Source organism: Diabrotica virgifera, chromosome 8 (assembly GCF_917563875.1).
Source record: "Diabrotica virgifera virgifera chromosome 8, PGI_DIABVI_V3a".
NCBI lineage: Eukaryota > Metazoa > Arthropoda > Insecta > Coleoptera > Chrysomelidae > Diabrotica > Diabrotica virgifera.
The window spans coordinates 45,878,884-45,902,850 of record NC_065450.1 but is presented as its reverse complement, the minus strand read 5'-3'; the positions used below and the strand labels follow the sequence as shown (position 1 = coordinate 45,902,850).

Sequence of the window (23,967 nt, the reverse complement as noted above, 5' to 3'; positions counted from 1 at the left end):
GTTTGACGGAACATTTTTGATAAAAAATTGAACACTTGTTCATTTTTAGAAAAAAATAATAGGAAATAGATCCAATAATCATATAACTACAGATAAATTTTCTTTTAACACTACCATTATCTTTTACTACTACTTATCTTTTTTATAAACCAACCACAAGGACAAGGACTAAGATTTTAATAAAATTTCATTGATTAGCCATCTGATATTTATGTACAATTAGGAAAAGATAGTACAGATATTTTTAAAACCTCTTGATATGAATAAAATAGCCTTATTTTTTAATAATCTGATAAAAAACACTTTCACAACATTTACCATTGATAACTGAAGATAAAATGTTTATGTAAAAATGTTTTTGTTACAATACGAAATACTGTATTGGCACATATCGGTACCCACTTAAAGTACTTACCTAATTAGTTATATTATGTTAGTTAATATGTGAAAAGGTGCTCCATCATTTTTTTAATTAATGTTTTGTTACTGGTTAAAATTATTTTTTTAATGAGTAGGTAAGTTAATGAAATATTATTTCTTTTTAAAGCAAGAAAGAAGAAAAAATTAAAAATAACAGACTAATTCTAAATAGTACTGGTACAACACCCACTGCTTGCTTGCCAGAAGTGTTCATTACATTGAATAAAACCAAAAGACAATAGAGTATGAGTATGATCGTTCATTATGATCTCACGGCTTTAACAACGTATCTAAAAGCCTGTTACTATCTGTGCATACAACACATTGAACTGGCCTGATTTTTATTTAACCAAATAATCCTGTTTTAAAAAACTCTAACATCGAAGTTAAAAAACTCTTTAGTCTTCGTCTTCAAGTGCCATCTCTGCGACGGAGGTCGGCAATCATTATAGCTATTCGGACTTTGGAGACGGCTGCCCTGAAAAGTTTATTTGATGTATAACCTTACCATTCTCTCAGGTTGCGCAGCCACGATATTCTGCGTCTCCCTATGCTCCTTTTTCCTTGAATCTTTCCCTGCATAATGAGTTTGAGCAAGTTGTATCTCTCTCCTCGTGTAATATGTCCGAGATATTCCAATTTTCTGGTTTTGATTGTATTTAAGACTTCCATTTCTGTATTCATCTTTCTCAGAACCTCTTTGTTTGTGACGTGTTCTGTCCATGATATTTTCAGAATTGTTCTATATATTCACAACTCGAATGATTCCAGTTTTTTCATTGATGCCGCATTCAAGGTCCAAGCTTCCATTCCGTAAAAGAGAGTCGAGAAAACGTAGCACCTAGCCAACCCTACTCTTAGCTCTAACTTTAGATCTCTTGTGCAGAGCACTTTTCGAATTTTGTTAAAATTCGCTCTAGCCTTTTCTATTCTAATTCTAATCTCCTGGAAGTGATCATTTGTGGAGTTAATCATTGTTCCAAGATATGCATATGCATATTGGTCTACTCGCTCGACATTGGTTCCGTTTATGAGGAGATTCTCGCTATTTCTTTGAGTTTTAGATATTCTCATAAATTTTGTCTTCTTTATGTTCATGGTTAGACCGTATTCTTGGCTATATATCGCTATTCTGTTAACCAGTATCTGAATATCTTCAATATTTTCGGCTAAGACGACAGTGTCATCCGCATATCTAATATTGTTAATGGGAACTCCGTTCACCTTTATTTCACCTGTTTCACCTTCAAGAGCTTTTTTAGAATCTCTTCCGAGTAGGCATTAAAGAGAACTGGAGACAATACGCATCCCTGTCTCACCCCACGTCTAATTTCAATTTCCTCTGACAGCTGTACGTTAACACGTACTTTTGCTCGCTGCTTATAGTATAAATTAGATAATATCTAATTTATACTGATGATCCTGAGGTCATTGTAGTCGATCTTTTTTAATTTCAGGACATTCATTAATTGTTCATGTCGTACTTTATCATATACCTTAGTAGTAGGTATAATTTAATTAAAAATCTTAAAAATCCAAATTGATTACAGAAATTTGTTCAAAACGAACGGTTTCGGACTTATCAATCCATCATCAGTGAACTCAGCTACTTGCAAAATAGCCCCAAAACGAAACAGTAGTTATATGTATTATTCAATTTGCATTCTTAAATTGTAAAATTGTAAAGGGTTAACGCCGATGTTAGTGGATACCTTCCAGGAACATAAAGAAACCCTACCCGAAATCTTAAACAACCATCTTGGTCAACTGACGTCTGCCAAGTATGGACTTGGCAGCCGCTACCAGAAAAATTGGAGAAAACATCTGAAGAATCCTGAAACAGGCGAAGACACAAAAAAGGTTATCAAGCCAGTGATGATGACCTCACAGAACAACCAAACCAAAATAAAGAGATTAATAATCTCAGAATCGGAAAAGGTTGCAGAACCTTTTTAATTCTGCTTAAACCTAAAATCACTCTAAAGGGAGATACAATCAATCGTAACTATAGAAGCGTTTGATATGGGGGGGGGCAGAATAGTGGTCCAAATATAATATCCCAGACAGTTATGCACACCAAAGTAGTGTTAATATAAATAGGGCAAATACAGTTCTCAATTATGTAAAACTATTAAGATAAGAAAATTGTTTTACGTAGAACTATTAAGATAAAAAAACTATTTGGACTAGCTGAAAACAACAAATAACTCGTTAGTATAATTCCCCATGTTATACGAGTAGAGTCCTAATATGGCCAAGAAAAGAAGAAAAAAACATAATGTTTCGTATTACACCCGATCGAAACCCTTTTTATGGTGTATTATACTAAAAAGTTTAATATTTTCCATGTGTTATGTATGTAAGTGATGGATTCCCGATGTTACACTTTTAAGAAACTATAGATTGTACAAGGGCGATTACATGACTCTTCTATTATAAATTCATGTATTGTTTTTTTATTATTGTTTTATTATAATTCGCTTATTTAATATTTGTAACTAAATCACGAATAATTGGAATACTCCACAAATATAAAAATATAAAAATTATTACGGTTCTAGTGATTATTCCGGCAAATATTACAGATATAATATGTGGGTATATACATACGTAGTTTAAAGGTAACATTGATTTTTTTCTTTTAGATATGAGAACGAAAAAGAATGATATTATGGAAAAAAACACAAATGCTCTAGATGCGTAAGTATATACATATAAAATCATCATCCAGCCTCAAAAGTCCACTGCTGAACATAGGCCTCCTCCCCTCGTTTCCAACCCCATCTATCCTGTGCCGCTCTCATCCAGTTTTTATTTACCTTTCTTAAGTCGTCAGTCCATCTTGTAAGCGGTCGACCGACGCTTCTCTTGTCTTATACATATAAAAGCATTGAAATGAAATTTGAATTATATATTTCAACTCAACACGCCTCAAATAACTAAGGCTGCTTGATTCAAGGCTTCCTCAAATAAGCTTGAATCAATTTCCCTCTATCCCTTCTTGTTCATAGCTTTGGTTTGCTATTCTTTCACATTTAGATTTTTTTAGGTGTTCTTGTACGGTGTCTAACTATTTTCTTCGAGGTCTTCTTTTAATTCTTCTCACTACTAGCCTTCTCTTCAATACGTTCGGCTTCACCAAAGTCAAAATACTGTCCAAACAACAAAATTTTTAAAAAATATCCTTCCTTGAAATGTGCCATATTCTTAAACATCCATCTGCTCTAAATAAAAAAACTGACATCGATAATTTGAGCCAGATTTACCACTGTCTCATCTTACATAATAAATAGATAATATTATACACCCTATTCTGAGGTAAACAAACCTTTAAATGGTTCTCCCATGTAGTTCCTCCCTTCGAACACAATTTTTCAACTAACCCCGTATAATTAAATAATCAAACATTTAGATGCCAACACCTGGGATCTGGGTTGTAAATCATTCAAACATGTGTCCAGCTCGTTGGCATAGGCAAATTCTCAGTTTCTATCTCGTCTTAGTGTGTGTAGGGACAAAGTAAATGAAGCCTTTTGTGTAATTTACGGTTTTCTGTTTTTTGTACGGTTTACTTTTTATTGTTTTTCGGTAGGATAGTTGCTCAGTATGTTGGGTAGCTGTACAGTTTTTCTATAAGTATAATCCACACAATTGTAGATGTTATACTTACATGCAGACTTTATCTTATTTTGTAGTATATAGTATATCTGTCTGTCTGTGTATATGTATAATATATCATCATAAAGGTAAAACTCTACAATTATCTCTCACCTCTTTTTCCTTCCAGAAAATTTGTAAAAAAGAAAGAAAATGAGACAAAAATTAAACCTATATCTTTTTTTGGAATGGTAAGTTTTTATGAATGTGCAAAATTTACTCTTAATAAACTCTTTTAAACAATATAAATAAACTTAAGCCCATACAAACATAATACTTACTTTAGTCATTAATTACTACTGACGTGTATGTTTTAGGACATAGGCGGTATGTCATACCGTTGCCTATCCTCCTTTATTTTTTAATAGGAATTTGTCTTATATTACTGTATTTGTTTTTCACATCCACTACAGAATCATCCTTTACACTGTTGTAGAATAAAATACTGTTCCAAATAAATTAAACTTTATTTTTTCAAAAAAATTATGAACACATGCATAACATTTAAAAAAAATGGTGGAGGTTCTTACAAAATCTTTATAGGTAAACTGAATTGTAAAAAAACGAATATTGGTAACTAAAAAATAGTAAAATAATGTTAAAAGTAGAACAACTGGATGAACTGTCTACCATAGTAATAGGGAAAGAATAATGAATGGACTGCTTTTAACTATAGAAACGTAAAAACTTACCTGCGGTACGTGATACCGCAAGAAAATTTTACGTCTACGTAGCTTAAAGATTAAAGCATACTAAAGCTGCAGCAGTTGGGAGCAGGTAAGTACAGTTACACACCAATTGAAGGTGCACAGTTGGTGTTCCAGAATTCTTTTATAAAACAATTTCTACAACAAAATATATTTTCGGCGCGGTATGTCATACCGCATGTCAGTGGTTGAGGGTTACACATGCTACAAGAAAACAGTTTCAGAATCTTGTTATCAAAAGTGAATAACCATTTTCAATTTCGTTGCAACACGAAACTACAGTTGCATCATATTCTAGTTCAATCAGAGAGTGCAGCAAGCACCTCTACCGGTTTCGAAACGTATTAGTCTCTCATCAGGAGGCACATATGCTGCTCTCTCTGACCCAACCAGGACAGACAGGGATGACCTAGCGGCAACTGCTAGCAAAAGCCTAAGTTTTCAATCTAATAGCACATAAAATAATACAAAATTTAGTTTCCATTGTAGTCCAAGTAATGAAGCTTAAAATAGGACAAAACTTGGCAATTTTTACAGAATGGATCGTTTTTCTTTAAAATTTGAGAATAAATAGTGGAGAGTCCAAGGATCAATATCTATTTTATGCCAAAAGGCGCTTTCACCATGGGGGTGGTTGCCATCCCATCTCGGGGGTGGAAATTTTTATTATATTTTGACTGCAAGAGTTAGTAAAAACATTCATTATAAGCAAAAAACGACCTATACATTTTTTTGATAAAATTAATAGTTTTCGATTTATTCGCTATTGAAAGTGTTAGTTTTATATCGAAAAAATCAATGTTTTTTAATCAGCTTTCTGCTAATAACTCAAAAAGTTTTCGTTTTATCAAAACAACTTTACTTAACAAAAAAGTACCTTTTGAAAAAATAAACAAAACCGTTTATTTTCATTTTCTTTGAGACCAATAGTAATCGAGCTATACTTTATTTTGGCTCTTCTTCGTCAAATGCTAAATATTGTAGTTTTAAAGTCAAAGGATGGGAAAACTATGGATTTTCCAGGATAACTTGTTGAAACTAATTTAAATTATTTAAAAATATGTATCTCCAGAAATAAAAAAAATCTCTAGCTAAAAAATTAAGTAACTTATAATGAAAAGAATGTCAGTACCTATTGTTTTCAGCAAAAAGTAATCTATAAACAACCCCCTAATCACCACCCTCATTACAATTTATCATTGACCTGATTTCGTTTTCTTGATTTATGTATTGTTAATAGGTTCTAGAAGTTTGATCGGCTCAGAATGATTAGTTTTTAAAAAAATGGAGTTAAAAGCGATTAACGAGTTTTTGTAGTTTGGTAAAAAATGCCATTTTCTTAAGAATAGAAAGATTAGCATCAGAGATATAAAAAAATTTTAAATAAGAAATTGTAGCTTATTTAATTCTCAGGAACAAGGTTTGCAAAAATTTTTACGGCAAAAATTGAGTGAGCTATTGACAATTAAAACTTGTAATATCATGCAAAAACCACCTTTATTAACCCTTTCAATGCCACCTCTTTTTGTGACTGAGAGTTTTAAAAGGATTTAATATTAATGGGCTTATTGGTCTTGTAAAAACCTACAAAATTCTTTTTTAACGAACTTTCTAAGATAAAAAATAAAGAAGTTACGGTTAAAAAATCAATATATTTTTTTGAAAAAAAAAAGGAGAAATCCAATTGAAAGCATAATAATGTAAGTTCGCGGTGTTTTTAGTTATTGGTCTTATTTATTCTTCTTTATTTATGTATTGTGAATAGATTCTAAAAGCTTGACTGGCTTAGATTAATTAGTTTTTAAAAAACTGAAGTTTAAAGCGAATAACAAATGTTTGCAATTTGGTAAAAAATGCCATTTTCTCAGAATAGAAAGATTAGCATAAGAGGTACAAAAAAATGTTTACATATGATATTGTAGGTAATTTAATTCCCAAGAACTTGGTTTGATCAAATTTGTTCTACAGCAAAAATTGAGTGAATCGTAAATGAGTATACCATCGAAAAACATTGATTTTTAAACGCTTTTATTTAGTTCAATAGTTTGCGTCAAATCTTTAGACGTTAATTTGACTGCCTTTTCTTCAATGCAAATGAATGAAAATTTGTAGACATATGCATTCGCGGGAACAATACACAAATAGTCAATAAAAAAAATTTTTCATGTTTATTAATTGTTTAAATAAAAAACGATTTTAATGGAAAATGCTTAAATTCTCTTGTTTTTTACAATGTAAAAACTTGAAACTTTTACGGATTGTAGCTAATGATATGAACAATACATAATTTCACTTTTTACGTTAATTGTTTACATTATGCTTCATAAATAAACAATAAAGTTTCAAACTTTTTGCCGATTCAGACTACTTTTCATGTTAGTACATCATATGTTTTATACATATTTTAATAAACATGACGATATATTTTAATGTTTGAAAAGTGTAAGACTAAAAAGTAAAAAATAAAAAAATATGAAAAAATTTTTTTTAAGAAACGCTTTTCTTTAGTTACGAGTGACTAATATTAATATTATAAAAAAATCAACTAAAAAGCACAAAATAAACAAAAATTGAAAAAATCTAACACATTCGTTAAAGAAAAGCGTGGGGCAAAAACCGTTTATTAGATGAATACGCACCACGCTTTTCTTTGACGAATGTGTTAGATTTTTTCAATTTTTGTTTATTTTTTGCTTTTTAGTTGATTTTTTAATAATATTAACATTAGTCACTCGTAACTAAAGAAAAGCGTTTCTTAAATTTTTTTTCATATTTTTTTATTTAGATATAAAACTAACACTTTCGATAGCGAATAAATCAAAAACTATTAATTTTATCAAAAAAATGTATAGAAAATTTTTTGCTTAGAATGGATATTTTTATTAATTTTTGCGGTCAAATTATAATAAAAAATTTCCACCCCGAGATGGGGTGGCAACCACAACCCATGGTAAAAGCGTCTGTCAGCATGATCTAGATTTTGATTCATGGACTATCCACTACTTATTCTCAAATTTTCAAGCAAATTTATCTATTCTGTAAAAACTGCGAGGTGAAAAGCTTTGGTTCCTGGGCTATTTTGTTTCGATCTAGTGGGATGTAAAGTAATATTTTTTGATATTATTTTATGTGCTATTAGATTGAAAATGTATCTTTTTTTTTAATCTTGTTAATATTTTTAGTTTAAATACGCCAGTAAAGGGGACAAACTCCTGATGTTTATTGGAAGTCTATCGGCAGTAATCACTGGTTGTTTACCACCAATAAATACAATTTTATTTGGAGAACTTGCAGGAAATGCTGTGGAATATGCTGAATCTTTATATAACGCTACTTTATCACAAAAAGACCAAGATGAGGCACAGGAAAAATTCTTTGATGGTATTAAATTTTTCGCTTTGGCAAATAGTATGGTTGGAGTTGCGATGCTGTGTTTTAGTTATCTTTCTACCATAACTTTTAATTATTCATCAACGAAACAAGTAAGTAAACAGTTAATAATTAATTAATTATTGGTACATGCTATGTAAATATTCACCAACTGCTTATTCTACTCTGGTTTTATAGTTAAACTATGAATCTTCTTTTAGGGCTTTTATTCTAGAATAATATCTATAAAATATCTTGCTAACATAAAATACCTCTGTATAAAAACATTTAATGTAAACACAACTTCTCATAATATACTTCTATACCTAAGTCTCTACCCAAATCCAAACTATGTTTCTTCTGTATCCTTTTTAAGTTTTTGGGATGATGTATTACAGTCGAACCCGCTTATTAGAATACCTCTTAAAGGAATATCCCGGTTTAAGGAATAGAAATTTGAGGTCACGAAACATTTATCGTAGCAACCAATGATCGGTTATTAGAATATCCCGGTTATAGCAATACTTTTGCTTGGCACAAAGGCTATTCCAATAAGAAGGTTCAACTGTATCACTATATTATGTTTCCTAATTGATCATAAACAGCTTTCCTTTTATTCTCACCCAGATTGAACGGCATACAGACATACAACATTTATGCATGGTTGCACCAACAGATCTTAAGCTTAAGACGATAATAAGATAAAAACAATATAATATATTATGATAAGAATAATATAATATAATAATGGATCTAATTGATAATCAGATAAGAATCGAAAATTATGGTTGTACGTAAGTGAGACTCAAAGCGGCCCTATCTATGAGCTTAGCTGGGATAAGCTGGAACTTAAGATCTTTTGGTGCAACCAGGCATTAACACTTCTTTATTATGTACAAATTGAACAAATTTCACTATTCTATCACTCGTTCTGACAACTTATACTGCATTATCTTTAATTTCTCAATCTACAATTTATATCAACTCTATTCCTATTATTACTTCTATTATAGTCCAGGGCGCATCTGTTTTGAGATGGATGTTGAGAGGTGACTCATATTTTTTTGCAGAAATTGCTTGGAATTAACTCATATAATAATAATTGAGTTATCTTCCCACTCAAAAAGGTCCGGAACATTGTTTAAATAATCAAAATGTCAAAAAATGAAGGAAAAATTCGATTTTTTTCTTGGTTTTTTGATTATAACTTTAAAAGTATTCACTTTCGAGAAAAGTTGCACTGATATAAAAGTTGCACAATTAAATTTCCTACAATACAGAAAGGGTTAAAAAATTTAAAAATTATCACCCTTGTTCCAAAATAGCAATAATTGCGAAAAAATCATAAAAAAACAAGTATTCGCATTTTACGTTTTTCAACCATTTCTGCTAAACGTAGGATCTTCATATTTTACTGAGAAAAACAACATAATATGATAAAAAAATACAGCAAATTTGATTAAGATCGGTTTAATAGATTTTGCAAAATAAATTTTGCAATCCAGTTTTAGCAAAAAAGATTCATTTTTTCAAAATGTTCCAGCACTGAAAATAAAGCAGATAGCAAGTTGAAGTTTTTTTTAAATATAGAAGAATACTGTAAATTTCATTTTCAATTTGTAAAATTAAAATCGGTTAACTAACACGGCGTCAGGAGTTTTTTTAAATAAACATTAATTTTTGGTGCTACGCGCAGGACAGTGGTATTCGATTCACACAAGTTGATTTCCACCAAAATTTCTTCCAATTTTTATCTAATATATTATTTTCTTACTCTATACTTTGTTGTATTTTAATATTTTAATTTCACAAAAATCAAACTAATTTGACTATTGTTTGTGATATATTGTTTAAACAATTGCATATGTTTAAAAATAATAAACTTTTATTCTCAAGTTAAAATATATGAACAAAGAAAGTTTTTGCAAAAAAAAGTGTTATTTCAAAGGACAGAGTACCTATATATTTTTATGTTGCAAAAACAAATTTATTTATTTAGATCGAAATGTACTAAAAATTAAAATTTATCAATCATTATCAAAGGTCATTGGAATGCCCAATCAGAGCAAACGTATCCGCTGTCCTGCGCGTAGCACCAAAAATTAATGTTTATTTAAAAAAATTCCTGACGTCGTGGTAGTTAACCGATTTTAATTTTGCAAATTGCAAATGAAAGGTACATTATTCTTCTATACGTAAAAAAAATTTAACTTGTTATCTGGTTTAATTTCAGTCCTGCAACATTTTGAAAAAATGAATTTTTTTGCGAAAGCTGGATATATTTTCAAGCAATTTCTGCAAAAAAATATTAGTCACCTCTGAACATCCAAAAGTACTAATATTTTTACAGATGCACCCTGGTCTATTACTTCTCCCTTCGTACCACAGTTTGTATCCTTCACCTCGTATCTTAAAGCAAGAACTTTGCTGTTACTATCAGTGCCGCATCTCCTTCAATAATATCTGCCGCAGTTCCACATAGATGAAATGTCATAATACACGATTCTTTGAAAATAATTAAACAAATGGTACAAATTTAAATATGTTTCAGATATTTAAAATTAGATCTGATTATTTAAAATCCATTCTTAACCAAGATATATCATGGTACGATCAAAATCAAACAGGGGATTTTGCAAGTCGAATGTCTGAGTAAGTATACCTACATTTTTTTCTAATTTATTTTTAAAGATATAAAAACTATATAGAAGCAAATTTATAAAAAGATGGGTGTAGTTGCAATATTATATAGGCGTCCACCAAAGGTAATTAACAAAAGGAATCATACCAAAGGTGTATTATAAGTTCTTCACCCTTAATCATTGACCAGAAAACCCTGTATAATGTAGTGAAATTAAATACAGTTTATTATAATTCATTTATAGACCAGGACTAATCTGTAAAAAAACGTCTTATTTTTGGATGTAAGAGGTGGCATTCGGATTTTGGAGGTAAAGTTAGGTGACACCTTCAGTAATAATAATTGACTTATGCTCCTTCTCAAATATGCCCGAAACGTTAATAAAAAAAATTAAAATATTTAAAAATTTTGAAAAATATCGATTTTTTTCTGCTTTCTTTGCTTATAACTTTAAAACGATTCGTTTTGGAACAAAGTCGTAGAGAAATAAAATAAAAATAATTGAATTTTGCATGATATACGACTGGTCCAAAATATCTTAAGGTATTACCTTTTCTGAAATATAGCAATAAATACAGAATAAGGGGGCAAAATCCGCCTGTTGTTATTCAATGTTTCTTAACCACTTTGGTGGCACTTAGAACCTTAGTAATTCGCTTAGAAAATTCTTATAATTTACTTAAATGGTCTACCAAATTTTATTAAAATCGACCTAATAGATTTTGCATAATAAATTTGCAATCTAAATGTTTTTTAAAAAGTTCACATTTTTTAAAATATTTCTGAACAAAAAGTAGACCAGTTAGAAGTTGGCTAATTTTTTTACATATAAAGAGGTGCTCTACTTATCTAATACACTCTACAGAATTAAAATCGGATTATTTAAGTGGCCTCAGCAATGTTTTAAAATTATAAACAATTTTTTGGCTTATAAACAAATAGCTTTGTTTAATAATAAAAAAAATTAATTTTTAGCTATGCAAATAATTAAAACCGGTATAATTTGACTTAAACTTTCAAATGCTGTCAGCAGAATTGCTAGTTTATTTTTTAATCAAAAGTTATTCGCGTTCAAAAATTGCAATTTTTCGATTTTTTGAAAGTTCCATCGCGTTTATCTCGAAAACTATACATCCTACGAAAAAATTTGTAATAACATTTTTTGCTTAGAATTGCCCAAGAAATACAAAAAAGTATTTTGCGAAAAATCGATGTTATGTAATTCCTCAAGTGCTTTGTTTATAACAATCTTATCGACATCCGGATCAACTGTTACCCAAAAAATTCGTGTTCTACGGGTCAAAATACATAAAAAAACCTGGAAGTCCATCTAAATAAAGGAGTCCGTAGCACCCCTCCTGTCCACAGCACTAATTTGTTTATAAGTCAAAGAAATTTTTATAACTTTAAAACATTGCTGAGGCTGCTTAAATAATCCGATTTCAATTCTGTAAAGTGCATTAGATAGGTGGAGTGCTTCTTTATATGTAAAAAAATTGACAAATCTTTGTATGTTCTAGTTTTTGTTGTGCAAAATTTTAAAAAACTTTAATTTTTTAAAAAAAGTTTAGATTGCAAAATTATTATGCAAAATCTAGTAAGTCAATTTTAATGAAATTTGGTGGACGGTTTTAGCACAGTAAGCGAATTAGGAAGGTTTCAAGTGTAACCTAAGTGATGGAAAAACATTGAATAAGGACAGGCTTGTTTTGTCCCCTTATTTTATATTTATTGCTATTTTGCAGCAAGGGTGATAAATTAAGACATTTTTAACCAATCGTAGCTGATAGAAAATGTATTTATCTTTGTTTTATTCCTATACAACTTTGTTCCAAAATGAATAGTTTTAAAGTTATAAGAAAAGAAAATAGAAAAAAACATTTTTTGAAATTTTTAAATATTTTATTTTTTTTTTATTAATGTTCCGGGCATATTTGAGAAGGAGCATAAGTCAATTATTATTAACGAAGTTATCACCTAACTTTATCCGCAAAAATCCGAATGCCACCTCTCACATCCACCTAAAAACAGATCCTTCCTGGTCTATTAATATTGACCAAACGGCAGATTAAATACCAACCCTCTGCTTTTATCAGCATAAAGGTCATTAGAGCACTGGAATCTTTACCAGCACAATTAATTTTTAAACGAAAAATAAAAAGAAGCAGATGTTTGTAACAACTCCGGGCTTTAGACTATAATATTATGACAACTTGCAAAAGGGTGGACACCAACGTGTTAACCCTCACGCGAACAAATCAAGAGATATTTAAGCCATGAAGCGGTATTAACAGATCGAAAGCTCTTAAAATAAAAATAAAACTAACAAGGTACTACATATTATATGTATTTCAAATTACGTATACCTACATGACCAATCTGATATAAGTTATAACAATATTAAACCTTACGTTGTCTATTTTTTAGCGATTTGTCCAAATTTGAAGATGGAATAGGTGAAAAGGTACCAATGTTTATACATTTTCAAGTACTATTTGTAGTAGCAGTAGGAACTGCATTGCTCAAAGGATGGGAGCTAGCCTTAATATCACTAGTAGCAATACCAGCATCGTTGATATCTTTTGGAGTGATAAATTTGGTAAATATATTCTTAAGAACTGTTGAAAAGAGTTTTATATTTTTTATCGATACAGTGGTTAACATTTTCGTACTTCTTGATTTTATAATATATTATAATCTAACCAATTATTTCAGAGTCCTACCTTTCAATTCGTTATTAATTTTTTAGATTTTCTTCTATTATTTATATTTTTGTTCAACCTTATAGTAATGCACTTTTCCATAATATAATCCTATTTTTACTACTTAACGGTTTTTTCCGGAATAGGAGAAGGTATTGTTGGTATGAATGTGTGTTTTTTTAAACGCCATAATAATATGTTCTACTAATAAACCAGGCAGAAGCCTTTGTAGGATGGCTTGTATATTTCAAATGGATACATCCCGAGAATAGGTAGGTGCTGGAGTGATTTTTGAGAGTAGGTAGAAATTCGAAAATTTACTGGGATATCTAAAAGTGGTCCTGATTACTTATTTACTAATATTCTTGCAGGGGATGGCAGGAGACAAATTTAAATCAAAGCGAATCCGTAGATTTCCTTATTTTACTAATGCCATACTCTGTATTAGAGTAGAAAGACTCGATTCATACAGGTTCTGTGAACAGTAAATTGGAATATTTCCTAACGGTGCCTTTTGGTATTGTCATACCTGGGTTAAACAGAGAACTTGAATCGAGTCGTCATTCATTTCACTTATTCCCCGTTAGAGGGTGTTCTAACCATACTGCGGTATAAATAGTTTATTTGATACCGAGAGACTACGGACGTGTTGGTCTGACAACGGGTAGACCTAGAAATAGTACTATCGGGGGATGGCAGGAGACAAATTTAAATCAAAACGAAACCATAGATTTTTTATTTTACATATATCTTAATCTAGTTAAACTCTAGGATGCCAATACTTCTGATGAAGTGGATTAGCTTCCTAGCTGCTGGCTTATTTCCTATATTAGGGCGCTAAGCTGACCTCTTCTAGGAATTTTAGTGCAGAACAGTGCTATGCGGTCACATAGTATGTGTTCTGCTGTTTCTTGTTTGTTGTCAGAGAACGGACAATTTTCACTATCTGATTTGCCCATTTTTTTTAAATGATATCTCAGAAGGAAGTCGTCTTCTTCTTCTTCTTCTTCTTTTTATATAGACATTACTCTGTCTGTTTTTAAATGTGCCTCCAGTAAGTTGTCATTCCATCTTTTTCGTGGTCTTCCCACATCGTCTTCCTATTGGGAACCGTCTCTCGCCGTCCTTACTACTCTATTTGTTGTCATTCGGCTTATGTGGTCATTCCATTCTACTCTTCTGCTTTTCACCCAGTTAGAAATGTTGTCCACCTTGCCTCTCCTTCGTATATCTGCACTTCTAGCTCTATCCCACAGCGTCTTAGCGTTTCTAGCATTCTTTTGGTCCTTTCTGTATCAGGTCGTGTTTCTGCGGCGTATGTCATTATTGGTCTGACGACTGTTTTGTAAATTCTGCCTTTCACTTCTTTTCCGATGTTTTTATTTCTACATATTGTTTCATTCAGGCAACCTGCGGCTCTGTTTGCTTTATTCACCTGATCTTCCACTTCTGTTTCGAGCTTTCCGTAGCTGCATAGTGTGATGCCTAGATATTTAAACTCCATGACTTGTTCTATTATTTGACCCTCCAGCTCTAATTTACACCTTATTAGATCTGCTGTTATAACCATGCATTTAGTCTTTTTTGGGGAAATTAACATGTTAAATTTTCTAGCGGTTATATTAAATTCGTGCAGCATACGTTGTAAATCATCTTCACTTTGAGAGATTAGTATTGCGTCGTCCATAACAGATTATTTTTAGCTGTTTTTCTCCCATTTGGTATTCTTTTTTAGTTCTTACTTTTTTTATTATTTCGTCCATGATCAGGTTGAATAACAGAGGACTCAGGGAATCTCCCTGTCTTATCCCATTGCCAGCTTCAATTGGGTCAGTTAGTTCTTCATCTACTTTTACTTTTATTGTGTTGTTCTGCGTACCTCTCTTGCGTACAATAAATGGATAACGTCCTTTAATTTGACCCTGTCAAATGCCTTCTTAAGGTCCACGAAACATAAGTATGCCGGTTTGTTGTATTCTAACGATTTTTCCTGAATCTGCCACATTATAAATATAGCGTCGGTGCATGATCTTCCCAATCTAAAACCTTGTTGTTCTTCTGCTAATGTTATAATTTTATTCAGTTTGTTTGTTATCACTTTTGTCGTTAATTTTAGTGTTGTGTTTAATAAATTAATTCCTCTGTAATTCTCCGGGTCCGATTTTTCTCCCTTTTTGAAAGAGGTGTTAGGATGCTTGATCTCCATTCCTGTGGTATTCTGTTTTGTTCTATTATTTTTTGGATTAGTTTTAATAATTGTTTGGTCAGGTCTTGTCCTCCATACTTTAGGAGTTCATTCGATATTCTGTCCTCTCCTGGTAATGTTCTATTTTTTAATTTCCTTAATGCTTCCATTACCTCTGCTTCTTCAATATTTATTTCTTCGTTTGTTGTCACTTCAGGTGTTGGTGGTTCGTTATCGTTATCTTTAGCAAACAGGGATCGAAAATAATCTGCCCAAGTTTCCTTCTGAATGTGTTTCGTTTTTATTAGTTCGTTCATCTCTTTTGTTTGTCCTCTGATCATTCTCCATATTTCCTTTTGTGTTCCGTAGAAGTCGTGTTCCATCTGTTTTGAGAAACTCTCCCAGTGTTCTCTTTTTATTTGTCTCACTAAAGTGTTTGTTTAGTTTCTTTCGTTTTCTTTTATAGTGATTGTATGCCTGTTGTGTTTGTTGTGTTTTGTATTGTAAAAAGGGTTTATTCTTTTCTTCACATTTTATCTTCACTTCCTCTCGAAACCATGGGGTTTTCTTTTTTGATATATTGGTATTCGTTACTTTCCTCTCTCCAAGTGATTCTGTTGCTGCGTTAATTATGTTACTTTTGGGTTTTTCCCAGCTTTCCTCGATGTTATCGGTTTCTAGTATTTCATTATCAGCAATCTTCTCTGATATTCTTTTTCTATATAAGTACTCCGTGGATTCCGCACTTAGTCCTTCGACTTTGATTTTTGTTTGTGTTTTTTGTTTTTGTGAAGCATTTCATGGTGATTCTAATTTTACATAATACTAGGCTGTGGTCACTACCTACATCTGCTGAGTTGAGGCATCTTACGTCAATTATTTTTGATGGATATATATCTCTGTTAGTTACAACATAATCTATTATAGATCTTTGTCCACGGGTATTATTGAATGTATATTTGTGTTGGTCTTTGTGGTCAAAAAAGGTGTTGTTTATTCGAAGTTCGTCATTCGTGCAGAAGTTTATTATCAGTTCTCCATTTTCGTTTTTGACATTCTCATTATGTTTTTGTTTAATTCCAGGTATTACTTTGTTGCCTATTCGAGCGTTAAAATCCCCCAGTATTATCAACTTTCCTCTAACTTGATCTACTACTTGTTGCAATTGATCATAGAATATTTCCCTTGTTGTTTGGGGCTTACTATTTTCTGGGCCGTATACTCCGATGATGTTCAGGTCTTCCTTCTCCATTCTAATTTTTGCTGCGACAATCCTTTCTGATACATATTGACACTCTTTGATGTTATTTTGGTATCTTTGGTGTATTAGTAAGGCTACACCCTCTTTGGCCCTGTTGGACTAGTCAGAAGGAAGTGACTAGTGAAAAGGCCAGTGACCATTTAATATCTTTTTTACTCATTTCGAAAAGGCGCTTTGTTGCAGTAGGCGACACTTTTATGAACCTTTTTGCTTGCCTTTGTCCTGGTGTTTTAGACCAATATAATCGTAGTTGATTGAGTGCCCAGGTTTAGAATTCCTTTCTGATGTGGCTTTTCGATAGACCAAAGAAGGGTTGTGGACCCTGGAATGGCTGGAATGGGGTACTAGTCACTTTTTTTCGAGGCAATCAGGTTCCTCATTTAATGCAATCCCCTTGTGACCTGGCACCCACATCTAAGTTACTTGATTCCAAACCAATCGACGTTTCTAATCTATATGTAAATCTATTAGTGCCGTTCAAGTACGTTTTACATTTTTTTTTTTTGCTTTTTTAGTTAACAACAAAATTAGCCAAAAACGAAATGGAAGCCTACGCAGCTTCAGGTTCAATTGCCGAGGAAGTATTTTCATTAATCAGAACCGTAACAGCTTTTGGCGGACAGCAAAAAGAGATTGACAGATATAAAGAGCACCTGGTGTCTGCAAAAAAGAATAATATTAAGCGAACGATGATCGTCGGTATTGGATTCGGTTTGGTGTACCTTTTATTATATAGTAGTTATGCACTGTCGTTATGGTATGGGGTAAAGTTGGTGTTAAAAGACAGGTTTAATCCTAATGCTAGTTATACTCCAGCGAATATGGTAACGGTAAGTTGATTAATTAACATAAATAATTAGATAACATCTGTTCTTCTTCTTCTTCTCTTCTTATACTTGTAGATATGTCGATCTATTAATTAGTGTAGGAAACAGAGGTTAAACCTCGCAAAATGGACACAAGTCCAGTTTTATTCTTTTTCTGGTATATCAAGGGGTGTTTATTATGAGACTAAATTTTTCTTAAAAAATTTCGGCCCGGAACCCCCTTTTCCTCCCTTCGAAGGGGGTAATTTGTGGTTTTTGCGAAACGTAGCCCTTCCTGTACGTTTTGCAAAAAATTTACTTAATAGTAAAATGAATAGGACTATATTTTCCACTATTTATTTCCCGACAGCATATGTCTATCACACACCGTTTGGCGGGGTGGCGCCCCAAAGTTAACAAGATTTTAAAAAAGATGTTTTTAAAAAAAATATTTTTCCCTGACTGTAATGAAAATCAAAAAGAATCCCTGCGGCAGTTAATCACAAATAAGTGGCTGATTTTTTTGGATAGCTTTCATTTAAAGGCAATTGCCCATTTTTTAATTACAGGGTGTTACATTTTAAAAAACCCCTTTTTATACCATCTGAACCGCCTATGCTACAGTAAAAAAACATTCAGCGATTACCCATATTAGTAGTATTATTTACAAATTTGTATAATGCACCCCATATTTTCCCCGGAACCACCCCAAAAAAAGGAGAAATAATAAAGAAAATAATCAAAAATTGACTTTGGTCCACCAGTGTGGCTTTACTGTGCAAAGTATGTACTGCAGACAGTGTGTTCTTTTATTTTCCATAAGTACGTTATCAATAAAATGAATAGATGACGAAAAAAAACAAAATCTGGAGCCCGCCAAAGCATTTCTGAGGTTTACGGCGCCATCGTGCCGTAACGGTTGTTTATACGAAAAAAATGCATAGGTCCTTATTTGTAGAGAAAATAGTGGTCTTTAATTATGTATAAGTTTTGTTTCAAAAAAATGCATAAGTAATGAGAACATCATAAAAACATGTTCGCCAAGGAATAGGGGTAGTTTCTGCAGTTTATTTTCAAGGATAGGGGTAGTTTCCGCAGGGATGTTGCAATAACCATATATATTTTTGAAAAACCCTATTGATGGAGCATATGCCCATATGAGCCAAACAGCAAAAATAAAACATTTTTTCAACCCCTCATTTTATTTATTTTTCTTTGGCTACAGGGTTTGCATCAAGAAATTGCTTTTGGTGTCTATGCATGGGTAATAAGAACGTGCACAAAATGATATTTGAAGCATTTTAATAAAGAGCATGATGTGTGAAGGATTATAAGAAAATCACTTTCTTTATGAATTCTTCTTTTTTTTTTGGTGGTTCCGGGGAAAAAATGGGGCTGCATTATACAAATTTCTAAATTACACCATTACGTGGATAATCGCTGAAAGTTTTTTACTCCAGCAGAAGCGGTTCAGATGGTATAAAAAGGGGTTTTTTAAAATATAACACCTTGTAATTAAAAAATGGGCAATTGCTCTTAAACGAAACCTATACCAAAAAATCAGCCACTTATTTGTTATTAATTGCTGCAGGGTTTCTTCTTGATTTCCCTTACGGTTAGGGAAAAATATTTTTTTAAACATCTTTTTTAAAAACTTGTCAACTTTGGGGCGCCACCCCGGTAAACGGTGGGTGATAGATATATACTGTCCGGAAATAAATAGTAGGAAATATAGTCCTCTTCATTTTGCTATTGAGTAAATTTTTTGGGAAACGTACAGGAAGGGCTACGTTTCGCAAAAACCACAAATTATCCCTTTTAAAGGGATGAAAATGGGGGTTCCGGGGCAAAATTTTTTAAGAAAAAGTTAGTCTCATAATAAACACCCTTTGATAAATCAGAAAAAAATAAAACCGGACTTGTCTCCATTTTGCGAGATTCAACCTCTGTTTCCTACACTAAATTCCGACGTTGAAGCATTTCTTGAGAGGTAGACTGCTAGCTATATCTCCACCTTTTTGGTGGTCTCCCCGGTGGACGCTTGCCAGCTGGTTTTCCGTCTAGCACAATTCTTGTTAGTCTGTGCTCCTCCATTCTTTTTACATGACTGAACCATTCTCTTCGTCTTTGCCTACATCTTACTACATCTTGCACGCCACATTGTTCCCTGATGATGTTGTCTCTTATTCTATCCCTTCTTGTCTTCCCTGCTATTGCTCTTATTGTTCGTAGCATGCTTTTGGTTTTATTGGTGTCTTCTCTTGATTCAATACCATAGGTCATAACAGGTCTGATGCAAGTTTTATAAATTCTAACTTTGCTGTCCATGTCCATTCTCATATATGAGTTATTCCAGACCACATCTCTCAACATCCGGACATGCCTGCGGGCTAGTTTATTTGTCCTCTTAGGTCTCTGGCTGGGTCATCATAACTTGATAAATCTACACCTAGATATCTTAACTTGTTTTAGCTGTTCTATGGGTTTCCCCTCCACCACGAGCTTAAATCTAATTGAATCTTTCCAATGGTAATGCATTTTGTTTTCTGCGTGGATATGTTCATGTTGAGTCGTCGACATGCTTGTAGGGGAGTGCATATAGATTTTCACTTCGGAAAAAATCAAACAAGTTAAAACTTTTTGTAATTTCATTAAGAAGTGTTTAATAAACAACATATCAAAAAGTTCTACTCAAGAAGTGGGTGCTTCATTTTTTATTAAACAAATGAACTACGAAGTTTGATGTTTTTTTAAATAACTCCGAAAATATCAATTTTAGAACAAAGCTGACTTGACCATTGAAAAATTCAGAAAATTTTACAAAAAAACCTTATATAAAGAATTTTCTAAAATTAAATCTGTATCTTCTATAATTTTTTATTTATAACGCTAAAGTCACCCTTCTCACAAACATTGGCGCACTGTAAACTAGCGTACGGCGAAGTGCACGGTTGAGTTTTTTTAATGTAATTCTTTAGCTAATGGATCAAATGAAATTTTAGAAATTGAACTTAAAAGAAGAATAATTAAGCTATCTTATGGTTATAATAAAAAGAAATAAAATATATGGGCATAAGTACGGTGGGGGCGGAAAGTGAGCCTTACATGAATTGTGTTTAAAAATGATTTAAAAATGTGTAACTAATACAATTTTTCTTATAATACCCCTTAATTTTGCACAACTTACCTTTCAAGCATCGTACTAAATGATGTTTTATTCAAAAAAAAATCTCAAAAATTTAATTCAAATAACATGACTTCTTAAAAAATGTAATTTTTGAAATCTTCGTAGTTTTATAGAATTACCACCACTTTAAGACGGTATTACTTAAGTTTGAGCAGATCTATTTCAGTTTTATAAGTTCTCTTTTAAAGGTTAGGATGTAATCTTTAAAATGCACTGAATTACTTTACTTTAGAAATGAAATAGACTATCTCTTTTTGAGAAAATTAAGAAAGATAACAAAAATGTAATACAAAAACCGAAAATTACCAGCTAAAAAAATGTTTATATAAAGTGATCAAAACTTTTTGCTGTAAAACTTACCTAAAACACATTTAATAATAAACTTCAACAATAATAAATGTTCAGCAAAAAAAAATTTTTTAGCTCTTATACAGTATGTCTGCGTAACTTGGAACCTATTGATAACTTTTTTATTATCAGTTTTACAAAAAAAAAGTTATTCTTTATAAAATACTCTGCATCGTATATAATCTAAGATGCAATCATCAAATATCAAATTTAATGAATTTTATACGAGGTATGTCAAAAAATATGAATTTCACTCAAGAGTAAAGTATCGTTAAATTTCACAATATCGAAAATTGTTATTAAGAAAAGTTGTTTGAAATTAAAGAAATTGTTTTAGTGTTCAATTACATCCTTCTAATTAAAATATTGTGAATAATAAAGGCACTTAACTCTTAAGAAAAATTCATATTTTTTACATACCTCGTATAAAATTAAAAAAAGTTTAATATCTGATGGTTGTATCTTAGATTTTAGACCAGGGAGAGCATTTTATGAAGAATAACTTTTTTTGTAAAAGTGATAATAAAATAGTTATCATAATTTTAATAAAATGATGATGAGTATCCGTAATTTGAGAAAAAGTTTTAAAAAAATTTTTGATTAGAATAATGTAATTGTATATTTAAACATAGTTTTTAATTTCAAACAACTTTTCATAATAGCATTTTTTGATATTCCGAAATATAAAGGTACTTTACTCTTTAACGAAATTCATATTTTTGACATAGCTCGTATAAAATTGATAAAATTTGATATCTGATGGTTGAGTTTTAGATTTTTGACTATCCAGAGGATTTTATGAAGAATAACTTTTTTTCGTAAAATGATAATAGAAAAGTTTTCCATTTGGTTCCTAGCTACGCAGACATACTGTAATAAGAGCTTCTGTATAAGAATTTTCAAATTTCAATACCATATTCGAATTCAGTATAATCAAAAACAAAATAGAAACATATTTGATCAAAGTAAAATGATGAATTTAACGATACAGTAGACGCCTTTTTAACCGACCATGACGGGGCCTGCCCATAGGTCGGATAATCAAAAAGTTGGTTAAACCGAAAATCTTTAAAACCACCCTCAGAAAAATATTACATATATAACTCTATTAAAAATATATATATTTTATGATCTATAAACAAAAAACTAGTATGTACATATAGCCCGTCCGCTATAACTTTTCCCATGGGTCACGATTCATTTTCAAACAAATTAAGTCAAAACATAAAGTGAAACGAACGTCGATGTGTATATACTAATGTGATATTCAAAGATCGGTGTGCTCAAAGCAATTGATTAGATAATTAATTAATTAATTAAATTTAATTTTAATGATGCACTTATGATTTAATCACACTATTTAATGCTCTAATCTCAGGGTTTTATATTCTCGTGCTTCAATATCTCCTTTGCTTTACATATGATAAATAAGGTCAAAGACTAACGGAATAAAACACATATATGGTACAAAAACATCTATTGAAATAAATTCACCCTCAAAATATCCTCTAAAAATAATATCTCCTATTCTGATTATTGAAATACTCCTACCACTATCTAAAGTACTTATTGAAATTTGCGTTATGAATAATTCTACAAAAAAAAAATAAAACTGTCTCTCGGATGATGAGTTGTCCAAATTCTTGTCTCTGGTCGCCTACAATTTACTCTTAGCAGCCCCCTATGTAGTCAGCAATCTCGCAACAAACTATTACAAGCCTATTGTCATCAATGACCCCCTACAGATGCACGTATCTTTCAAAAAACAATGCTAGCCTTTTCTCCTCTCAATAAACTGAATCTATTTCTCGTTCCGGCATGCAACGGTGACTCTTGGAATATAAGTAGAACAATATAACTTACAATGCTTTACGTGATGAGCCTCCGTCAGGACACTTATTTCAACAAACTCACAGCTATTCATTTATCTGCCTTACTACTTCAGGAGACTCTCAGAGATCACCACTATTCGACTTGACGATCATTTAACAACTATCGTCTAGAATCACATTCGTTTAAAGGCCAGCACTAAACAGTAACGTTGAAAAAATTATTCTACCGTAAAATTAAATTATGTAAAAAATTATGAAAGTCCACTGACAACGATTCCAAAGAATTAAATTCCAAATTGTCAATGTCAGATTCAACACCAACTTTTCCTACCATTAGAAATTTCCTAAAACTAATTACATGCCAATCGGTTTTTAAGGAGATTACATTCATTTAAATTTCTAAATACAATTGTTCCCTAACCCGGTCTCATTGTCCAAACACATAACCACTTCCTTATCATACTAACTGTACAAAGAAAATACTTAATCCCTATTCAAATTTTGTTTACCTACGGCCATCCAAAGATAATTGACTTTCATTTCTTCGAAATGAATTTTGGTATATTTTTATTATATGTTTTAACTTTTCTAAAATATTAAGATCGAAACCATATTAATTCAAATTTTACATATCTTAACAACTCCCCGCCATTTGATTTGCCGAAAAACTCTGTTATTTATTTAAATGACACAAGTTTTTTTTAGGATCAAATTATTCCATTATGTTACCAAACTCTACTCATGATACTTATAAATGTCGTGAATGTTAAAAATACCCCGTATCTTGCCTGTCTCTATATGCGCTAATTCATAACTATTTACCCCATTTTCCGTATTGACCCTATATGGACC

General features: G+C 31.5%; 1 protein-coding gene across 4 annotated transcripts in view; it reads left to right on the top strand.

Annotated features, from left to right (window-relative positions):
- Positions 1 to 336: 336 nt before the first annotated feature.
- Positions 337 to 23,967, top strand: part of LOC126889940 (ATP-dependent translocase ABCB1-like) — a 111,384-nt gene continuing 87,753 nt past the window's right edge. For 3 of the 4 annotated variants that reach the window (XM_050658688.1, XM_050658690.1, XM_050658687.1), the window contains exons 1-7: positions 337 to 515; positions 3,066 to 3,120; positions 4,208 to 4,268; positions 7,967 to 8,266; positions 10,705 to 10,805; positions 13,222 to 13,393; positions 17,458 to 17,772. In XM_050658688.1, the coding sequence (XP_050514645.1) occupies positions 3,068 to 3,120; positions 4,208 to 4,268; positions 7,967 to 8,266; positions 10,705 to 10,805; positions 13,222 to 13,393; positions 17,458 to 17,772 (1,002 nt within the window). In that variant the 5' untranslated portion in view covers positions 337 to 515; positions 3,066 to 3,067. Of the gene's footprint in view, positions 516 to 3,065; positions 3,121 to 4,207; positions 4,269 to 7,966; positions 8,267 to 10,704; positions 10,806 to 13,221; positions 13,394 to 17,457; positions 17,773 to 23,967 lie in introns of those variants that run through there. The other variant, XM_050658689.1, reaches the window with a different exon arrangement.